Source organism: Nanorana parkeri, unplaced genomic scaffold (assembly GCF_000935625.1).
Source record: "Nanorana parkeri isolate BGI_ZX_2015 unplaced genomic scaffold, ASM93562v1 scaffold1627, whole genome shotgun sequence".
NCBI lineage: Eukaryota > Metazoa > Chordata > Amphibia > Anura > Dicroglossidae > Nanorana > Nanorana parkeri.
This window is the reverse complement of record NW_017307895.1, coordinates 265,237-275,933: the sequence shown is the minus strand read 5'-3', so window position 1 is coordinate 275,933 and position 10,697 is coordinate 265,237. Positions and strand designations below refer to the sequence as shown.

Genomic DNA, 10,697 nt, shown 5'->3' with positions numbered 1-10,697 from the left:
TATATATATATATAATAAACAGATAATACATTAAAACATAAAAATAAGGGAAATAGCAGGCATGAAGAAGCATTTCCTTAGTTACTACTCATTCTGAGATCAGACAGTTACATTGTAGCAAGTCACAAGGTAAGACGCTGATCTGTGGAAGAGATTTGTTATCACAGCAAACTGCACAGGCACCAGGATTTAATGGATAGTGTCACCTCTCAGCCCAGGAAGTAGAAGGTAACCCTGGATAATGCTTGAACAAACACAGTGCCATCTTCCTGAAGAATGCAGATGAAGGCATTGCCAGGGGGAGTACTGTCATTTTTGTGAGAGGTAATAAATACCTGGAAGTGCTACACTGACACATTTGAGCGCTGCACCCAACATGAACATTTGTCCACTTTAACCCCCATTCATAGCTAAGCGATCTAAAATGCTTTAAAGGAGAACTATGAGGTGAGTGCTGTTCACTCACCTCATAGTTCTAGCCGACCTGTGACAATGAAACTGTCACAGGTCGGCTCAGTAGATCGGGAGGTGAGCGAACACATACCGGCGTTCGCTCACCTCTCGATCCTGTCACGGCCCTCTGCCGTGACAGGGGAGGGGCTGGATTCCCCCCTCCCCGCTCCGATCTGCCAGCGCTGACTGGCGGAACGGACGGGGAGGGGGCAGGTACAGCTGGGTCTGCCTCTAGAAAGGCAGAGCCAGCTGTCAGTCACGCAGCTGGGCGGATCCAGACATAATTGTCGGGATCCGCTTCAGTGCCTTAGTATACCGTGAGCAGCAGCTGTATACCGCCAGGAGCAGTACACCGCGAGCAGCAGTATACGGCGGCGTCTCAGTATAGCGCGAGCTACAGCTCGCAGTATACTGAACCTAGGGTGACGGGAGGACGCTAGTTTGTGTCCTCCCGCTTCCCTAAGGAGAGCTATGGGGAAAAGCCTTAACCCCATAGTTCTCCTTTAAAGTCTCAGTTCACATCTCTGACCATGTTTTGTGTTACATCCATATTTCGGGGATATAACATGCAAACAATGGTCAGAATGCATTACTTAGATCACGGGGTTCTTTTCCCCCGCAGACTGATGAAACTCTTTGAAATTGGCACGGCTGTGTGTTGTTCCGCCCACACAGCTGTGTCACCCATTCCTAGATCCTTTTACAGGATCTGTGAATGAAGAAACCACAAACCGCATCAGCCACCGTGGCAGAGGGACGTTGCTGCACTTGTAGTCCATTGACACTTCCTCCCGTCCCTGTTACTGTATGTCTATACCACAGTACAGACATGGATGGGAGGAACAGCCTGCAGGAGCCAGAACATTGCACCCACAATCCACTGTTTGCACTGGCAATGCTTTACTGGTTCCAATGCAAACAAAGAAGACAAAAAAAAACAGTAAATGCACATTTCGTCCGTTATGAAGAAGTTTGCATTTATTATTTTTGCAAAAGCTGGAATTTTGTATTAAAGTATTAAACTCTCCTATCCAGTACAAGATGACAAGGGACAGAGCAGTCTCCCACAGCCGTCCATCTACTACATTGGAAAACGGAAGAGGAAGAAGCGGGGAGCAGGGGACTGTCTTGCCTTGCTGTGCCTGTGCATTTGTGGAGACATACACAGCTTACTAGCACACACAAGGGTGGCTCCATAAGACCTTGCCACACTGGATGCCCCAGTTTTAATGATTTTTAAAAATCCTTTATATTTGTAAAATACTATATAATAAAAGACGAGTTTATAAATAGAAATAACTGAATTCATCTGTTAAGAGTAATAATTTTCCTTGGTAAGGGCATGTTAAGCACGGTAGGAAAAACGAATATATTTGCCCTTTCAATATTTTGTTAAAGCAGAGTTGAATATCTGAACAACTCAGTGTTTGCAGGCCTGACTTCAATAAGTACCATTCAAATACAAAACAAAAAAAGACATTGAATATCAGGAAAGTCAGATGCTGCCTATGTGCAGGCAGAAAGACTGCTAGTCTACAAAAGAGCACCCTCTGCTAAATTGATGGTTAGTCACTGAAAGCACGCAAGCTGTGAGCTGTAGGGTAATAGACAGCTGCCGGAGAGAAAAAGACTGGGAGGAAGAGAACAATGTATATGGATACTGTGGTTTGTCAAGTGGGCAGGAGACGTGCGCTCAGTGACAGCATGACCTCCAGCGCCTCTAGCACATTTACTTGTAAGCTCATCAGTCAGGGGATTCATTGAGGCTTACACACTGCAATTTCCATCCCTGTCATATGTCTCATTTCTAGGCACACATACATTTCGCAGTGTAAATGTAAAGACTTGGCTGAGTATCAGCAATAAAAAGCTGCTCATCCTATGTGAGGGGAAAAAAAAGGGATTCCATTATTCTATAAAAACTCCAGCCAACTTTGAAGCTTAGGTATCTTAAAATACTGTCAGTTTGAGAGATGAAGTCCCAATCAGTAAGTATGAGCCAGTCCACAAATGCAGCCCAGAATGTTAGGCCCCATTCATACGAGGAGTTCTAAGATTTCTTAGGGAAGAACCTACGGATTCTTTCGGTACGATTCCCAAGTGTCCTGTTGCGGGCAAAATGGCCACATCTGAACGGGACACATGGGATTCTTGCCAAAAGAATCCATTGGTTCTTGCCACAGTAATCCCAAAACACAGCATAAATTCCCATGGGGCCTTAAAGTGATCACAAGGTAAACTTTACTACACGGTTACAAAATTACACTCTTGCAGCAGCCGTCGCTGCAGACATTGGAGATTACAGGCATGTTCAGTGACGTCCTCATGATAGAGCGGAGGCAAAGCTTCTAAAGCAGGGGTCTCAAAGTATAGGCCCATGAGCCGGTACTATGTGGCGCACAGCCAGCTTACAAGTCAGGCACGCAGTCATGGACCGAGTAGCTGACTTGAGGGAGCAGATACACGGTCCACATCTCTGTTGGATGCAGAGCGCAGAGCTGCTTCTCTGTGCCGGCGCTCGGATCCTTTTGGCCAGCACTCTGAAATCCTTCAGTGAACGCTGGACGAAAGGATGGATTAGTAAGGTCCGCACTCTGGATCACCAGGGATTGTGCCTCCTTCCTGCAAAAAGGTTAAGCAGGAGAGGGGGCCTTTTGTTTTAATTCTAGATTTAGATGTGCAAGGGTAAGGTGGGGTGGGGAAAGGGGTTGCATTATTTTATATTATGTCTGCGCATGTTACAAGCAGCAGCTGTCACCCATTCAAGGTAATGGTCAGCTGGCAGCCGCTGCATGGAACTGCCTGTACATGCATGTAATATGATTACATGGGGTTAGGAATCAAATCACTATCCCTGGACTTGAGCATCCAGGGAGAGTGTTTTCTACCCGCATGTAATCATATCACATATCATTACATGCGGTGTGCAGGCGTTTATATGCATTACCTTGAATAGGTGAGAGCAGCTGCTTGTAAACCCAAGTTCCTGACATAGGAATCCCTAATTGCATCTAAACTTACATATATGAATGGGGCCTTATTGTGTGTGTGTGTGTGTGTGTGTGTGTGTGTGTGTGTGTGTGTGTGTGTATTAGTGTCCAAAGTACCATACCGAATATAGTTACATTTTGTTTTGAAGTATGAATTTTGGCACGCGGCCCCCATGGGAGAAAAAAAAAATTGGTTGAGTGAATTGAGTTTGAGACCCTCTGTTCCAAAATTTTTGTTTCAGTAAAGACTATTCTTTGCGTCCAAGTGTGGGCACCCAGACCTGCACGGATGTGCAGGTTCAGGTCAGTGTGTAGCCGTGTCCTCCCATAGGGCTGTACAGGTGGCTGCAAGCAATTACACGCAGAACCTATCCCTCCAGAGAACAGGTCTCTGCACAGGCGTGTGCACTGTACAGATGTGTAAACAGTGACACCGCAAGTGAAATAATAGACATCTCTTCTGTTTCCAGTAATCGGAGGAGAGATCATCGACTAGAAGCTTGGTGAGCTCCCGCTGATCGGTGAGGGGAGACCCGCTGTGCCAGTCCCAGGACCGCAGGGAAACAGTGAAGCCCGGGGTAGCCGGACACGGGGGGTGGGGTTTGGTGTCACTGTACGAGTGATCCAGCGGTCACTTGTACCCAAACATCCACCGCCGCCTGTTTAAAACGATACCGAGAACGCAGCTGCAGAAGCAGCTGTGTTCTTGGTATAACTGCTTCAAGATCAGGACAATTTTTTTTTTTACGGTGAGCGGTCCTGAATTAGTTAAATGAAGGCTATAAAAATATCTCCAGTTTGCTTAGGTTTTCTTACTCAACTGTGATATATTTTGCCACCTAAATAGGCTTTTAAACAAGAAAAAATAATATTAAGCAATAGGGTGATTTGCTGTAATTTCCAGGGAGTAAGTCTATCAAATTACCACAATTAACCTAACAGCATCTACTGGTGACATGAGCAAAGGCATCTGCATGAGAAGGCCTATTAGACTATAATAAAGATAAACAGGATGAGATTGTTTAATTAGGTCTTCACACATTATGTGCAATTACGATTGTCTGAACTTGGGTAAAAGTGAAAATGAGAAGAACAGTATAATACTAAAACCTTTTAAAATGTGTAGCGCTACTTATTTCGCAAGATTTCTTTGGGTCCTCCTGCCACTCCCAGTGATGACCTGCCCTGTTCCCGGACCAGACAATCACCAACACACCAGTAATAGACGAATGGGCTGTGTTTAAATGAGAATAAGCCCTGTAAGGGAAGTTTGGGTTGGGAAAATGCAACAAAATTGCAAAACAGAAAGCTTTAGAACAACCTTCAATATTGACACAAGCAATTTTAACACAGAAATGGTAACAGCACAGTAGGCAATTGACACTATAGGAGAATTGTCTAGCTACTACTATCAGTTCTACCTGACGACTGGCCAGTGGGAGTACCAGCTACAGTCTGCCAGCATTGGGGCCCTTTAAATCTCCAGCTTTTGTAATCCACTGAAAGAAAATAAAATGCAGTGGTCCCCTTTGGCAGAACTCTGCTCTTGGCAGAACAGGCTTAGTAAACAGCAGCCAACAAACACACAGTGGTGGCCAATAGGCATCTCACCGTGCTGATGCACCAATAAAGTCCTTCTGGAAGCAGTCTGTCCCTCAACAGCCGCTCCCACAGACAAGATGGATGCGGATGACAAGGCGGCCACACTGCCCATCAAAGGTCGCAAAATGCAAGCAAGGCTCCTCCAGAAGTCTGTACCATCTGTGGAACTCTCTCTAGGTAGTAGCCACCGCTCCAAGCTCAATCCCGTCATAGACTATAATTTCAATACAAATTAGTAAACTAAACGTGAGATTGTAGTACATCACAGGTGTGAGCTTGGAGAAGTGGCTACTTTACAACACACACTGACCATGGGGAACAAAAGTAGCCACCCTTCACATCTCCTGACTTTGCGTTCAATACCACTAACTATACCAATTGATGCCAACCTCCATAAATTCTTATTTAGCTTCACCCCTATCAAAAGGAGGTATCTCTACATTCTATGCCCTCTCAGGTCTCTATAATCATTTTCATAAAACCCCTCCCATGATCAAATGGGAACAGGAACTTGGTACCTCCTTCTCAGATACCCAATGGAAACTGGCACTTCAAGCATCGCACAGGGCATCCCGCTGCTCTAACAATTGTGAACTTTTCCAAAAAATTATCCATAGGTGGTATCATACCCCTTACAAATTATCCAAATTCTCTGCCTCAAATTCACCACTTTGCTGGAGACTGTGCGGCTGCATTGGTTCAATTTCTCACATCTCTTGGCACTGCAGGTCCCTCCGTGTGTTCTGGAATGGAGTCTTCCGTATTATCTCTCATTTTTCCCCCTCACCTCTCTCTCCATCCCCAGAACTCGCCCTACTGCATATTAATATTGATATCTTGCCACCGGCAACTCGCACTATTGTTGTGCATATTCTCTATGCAGCTAAATTGTTGATTACCCGTAGATGGTTACAAACAACTCCTCCTAACATCATTGACCTGATTTCATTAGTTAACACCCAATATTCCTATGAAAAGATGTTTGCCATGAAAAATAACTCATATCCTATATTCCTTTCAGCTTGGAGAAAATGGATTGTACATCCATACTGCATTGTTTGATCTCTAATATTGCCCGACGCATAACTGGTCCACACCTTGTCTTCCCTCCTTCCTCCCCTCCTCTCTTCCCACTTGTTTTGTCATCCTCCCTTCCTCCTAACCTCCCTATAAATGGAAATTATATTGCAAAGCATACTGTATCCTGGATGTTAAGTTGGTTATGTTATATGCATTTTGTTATGTATGCTTCACTTGACTTCAATAAAGAACTATTGAAAGTAAAAGTAGCCACCCTCCAAAAGTAAGGACAGTGTCAGCACCAATTCAGAGAGGATTTGAGGACCTACAGCCGAGTGATACACAGATAAGATACATTTTTGTTAATAGTTAAAGTACTTGAATATATTTTTAAGATTTAATGCCTGAGTTTAGTGTCATTTTAAGTGGAGAAATAGTGTCCAGGCACAACTGACCTAAGGCAGAGCAGGGTAACCTTTTGCACTAATCTAGTCACTGTTTCTGAATGTACTGGTGCCACTGTCTTTTAGTGTCTCGGTGTGCCTTATTGTGGCCATTGCGTGCGATCTCGTTAGTGGTATTCTAAGGCTATACAGTTCCCTGTGGTGTCAGAAGACATTTGGACCAGTTGGACAGACGTATATACATTATATGTATATACCCCAGGCAGCCAACAATCAAAAAAATTGGGAGGGATCAGAATGAAACAACAAACAAGGGAAAGGCAGAAAAAAAAAGACATTTATACAAATAGGCAACAGGAGGAACAATGGAAAAACGGTGAATTTAAAACTGAAAATGTCTAATGACTTCTTGGAAAATGATTTGCGTTTTTAAATTTTTTTTATTGCTGCCACCAAATCAGCATCTCTCAAACCTAAGATAGATACATATATCAACACTAGTTTAGGGAAAGTCGTCACTATAAAGTCCACCTATCCTTTTGTGGCAAAGAATATAAATCAAATAAAGGAGAGGCAGACAATGCAGCCGATTCTTCAAATATATAGGTTTTAATGTCTTTTGGAAGTGTTAATGTCTGTTCCCTGTACTAACACACAGCCTTCCATACAAATATGTCAAGTCTCTTTAAAAAAACAGCAGGATACCATAACTGCACACTATTAGTGTATTAATGGAAAACCTGGCTGCGTAATCGTATTGCCTTCTTCATATTCAATTAGAATGCTAGTCAAACAACTCAACCGCACTCTGTAGGTCTTCCCCTAACAAAAACCTTTATTCTTTGATCACAGCCACACTGTCGTCCCAGCCTTAGACTGTCCACCTCTCCTGCAGTTCACCATCTCAAGCTTATTCATAGAGATGGGGGCAATTATAGGAAGCGATTCTTATTTACACAGACACTTCTATTTGCAGGTGTCAGTATCTCTGGGTAACTCTAAAGGTGCCCATACACCTTACATCCATCACAAGACTTTTGTCTTGCGATGGTCGTAAGCCCATCTTGGACAGGCAGATCGTACACGCAATCATCAAAAGCCCGTCCCGCTGATGGGCGTGGCTTTCGATGACCGCAATGCTGAACAGGCAGTGTGCACGTGTGCACACCGGCCCGTTCCGCAGTTGTCGAACGAGCAGGCTAGAAACACGTACGATTCTCGGCGAGTTTTCAAGCATGCTGGTTCAACAAAAGACGTTCCACCGTACAGTAAAAGCGGTCGCACGCCTTCCATACACCTTGTGATTATCGTACGATCACGGGATTTCCCCGCGATTATCTTACGATAATCGCAAGGTGTATGGGCACCTTTACAATACATGGCTGAAGCTAGATTAGAGAAAAACTCCAGGTACTCCACTTTTTATTAACCCTTGCAGTGGGTTAATAAAGTGCTTGTTTGTATCTAGAGAGAAAAATAACAAAGTTATACTCACCTGAAAGTTATAGACGTTGAGGACTTATCTGTTGCCCGAGGCAAACGCCTAGTTTGCCTCGCGGTAAATACGCCCCTGACTTACGGGACCTTTTGGTGCCCATACACCTTACGATACATCGTCCGATAATCGTATGCGATCGCGTTTCCGTCTGATAATTGCAAGGTTCATGGGCAGTGTACAACCGCAAATACTGTACAACCGTACTACTTTTGACTTTCAAGCACATTTGAAAACTTTGGTCGATCGTACGATTATTGCAAGTTTAGTGGCGTTTCCGTACGTCAAAAATTGTACGATCTACACTGCTCATGCACAAACTAAAATACATGGGTTTGATTACCGCAATTCGTCCAGGTGCTTTTCTTTAATTACGGCTAATTAAACCTTGCGATAATCTGGGCAGGATGGGGCCGCCGTACGACAATCGTACGACGGTTCGATCATCGGACAGAAATTTGCGTCCGATAATCGCAAGGTGTATGGCCACCTTTAGACCACTGCGGTGGGGAGAGACTCTGGAAGAACCTATCTATGAAGAAGGCGGCTCAGAGCATCGGTATAACTTTTTTTTTTTACTTAGACACAAACGAGCACTTAAAAGGAGAACTATGAGGTGAGTGCTTTTCACTCATCCTCATAGTTCTAGCCGACCTATGTCAATGAGACTGTCACAGGTCGGCTCAGTAGATCGGGAAGTGAGCGAACACATACCAGCGTTCGCCCGCTTCTCAATCCTGTCACGGCAGAGAGCAGTGACAGGGGAGGGACCGGATTCGCCCCTCCCCGATCCTCCAGCGCTGACTGGCAGGACGGACGGGGGAGGGGGCGGGTACAGCTCGCTGTGCCTCTAGATAGGCAGAGCCAGCTGTCAGTCACGCAGCTGGGCGGATCCAGACATAATTGTCGGGATCCGTTTCAGCTGCGGCGTCTCAGTATATCGCAAGCTGTAGCTCGCGGTATACTGAGTTTAGGGTAACGGGAGGACGCTAGTTTGTGTCCTCCCGTGACCCTTAGGAGAACTATGGGGAAAAGCCCCCATAGTTCTCCTTCAACCTTTGCAGTGTGGGGCCAGACACACTGCAAGGGTTAATTAAAAAAAAAATTCTGAAGTTCTTCTTTAACTTCAGTTCTTACATTGGTAACCTTTGCAACAATGACATTCTCACAGTTTAATCAAATTGGCACAAGGAAAACATAAGGTGAAACAAAAGGTATATCGGTTTTTCCAACATCATTATATTGTGTTTCTCAAATGTTATGTTAGGATTTTCATTTCTTTATGTTCCCCCACAGAGCCCTGCAATACAAAACCCTCCTTGCCAATAAAACACACTTTTAATATGAATAAATCTAAAAGTCAACTTATATTGATTCCTAGTGATACAACATTTTAATGTTTGGCTGATGATTTCCCTTTGATTAGATATTACCTTGCTAAGGTCTTTGGCAGTCACTCCATCATCATCGCGGCAAGGTAGCTTGTGCACAAACGCAAGCATTTGATACTTGGCACGTATAAACTCTGACTTAGTAGGGCTGAAAGGAAGACAAAAACAGTGTCATTTAATCATCATTTAATGTCTTAATATCAATTATTTTAGTCCATTTGTTTCAAAAAGATTTTGTAAAAATATTTTAACAGTAACTTTAACAAAGTTACAGATGTCCATATACTTGCAGGTACAACATTAAGCTGTCATACAATGTCAGTTACTGGACCACATCCATGGTTATAATGCCAGTGGAAATAGAAGCCTTGCTAACCCATGAAATGGACATGCAAACTGGTTGAGCTGAAACAGTATCATAGGGTGTTAGTGGAAACTGCGCTGTGGAGTAGAGCTCCCCCGACCCAGACTGCCAAAGTCCAGTCTGCTGTTTAATTTGATGGATATGCTTTAAGAAATGGAGTGTTGATCAAAGCATGAACAGTAAAAGAGGAGAGTAGCCCAATCCCTAATAGAATCTATGTAAAGAAGAAGGCAAAGTAAAAGAGGCATTATAAAGTGGAGAGCCGATAAAGAGAAGAGGGGGGGAAAAAAAAGGGGGGACAAGGGGGAAAAAAAAAAAAAAGGACACCAGAGCTCCCTGTATGGTCCCTTCCAAAGTGTAAAACCTATAAGGAGGTAAAGCTTGCAGGTGGGACTGAAGGATGAATGTATTGTATCCACACCGCAAGATATTTCTTGTGGGTGTCCAGGAGTATGCTAGTGCGTTTTTCATGAATAAAGAACGCATCCATGCATTTCCTAATTTCAGTGAATTCAGTGTAAAAACAATTTGTGTAGGCTTTAAAAAGGGTGCCAAAACACAGCTGTACACCGATACATTTTTATTAAATCACTCTATTTATTGATAATACATTACAAACTTAATAAAAGCACATCCAATTACATAATTTGACCCAATAATGTGTATTGCCTCATACGCATATAGAATCCATAATATGTTTAGTGCTTTCAGATAACATACCTCCTACGGCCGCTCAAACAGCATCACATAGAATCGAACATTTTTCTTTCATTAACATTCATTATAACTGATGTATGTTCTCTGATGTATTTTATATTGTTTGCTAATGACAGATTTAGTTTTTACTCATATATATGGATTTTAATTATCTATGGAATCATGTATATGGATTTTTTTTATCATGAATATCTAATATGTATAGGGTTTATACATGTGGGCATTACTGCAGTACCTACGAATAAAGAACCTTAAACATTT

The 10,697-nt window shown here is 43.3% G+C and overlaps 1 protein-coding gene across 5 annotated transcripts in view; it reads right to left on the bottom strand.

Annotated features, from left to right (window-relative positions):
• GIT1 (GIT ArfGAP 1) overlaps positions 1-10,697 on the bottom strand; it is a 144,139-nt gene that overhangs the window by 65,450 nt on the left and 67,992 nt on the right. For all 5 annotated transcript variants that reach the window (XM_018570906.1, XM_018570910.1, XM_018570908.1 and 2 more), the window contains exon 4: positions 9,398-9,503. In XM_018570906.1, the coding sequence (XP_018426408.1) occupies positions 9,398-9,503 (106 nt within the window). The remainder of the gene's footprint in view (positions 1-9,397; positions 9,504-10,697) is intronic.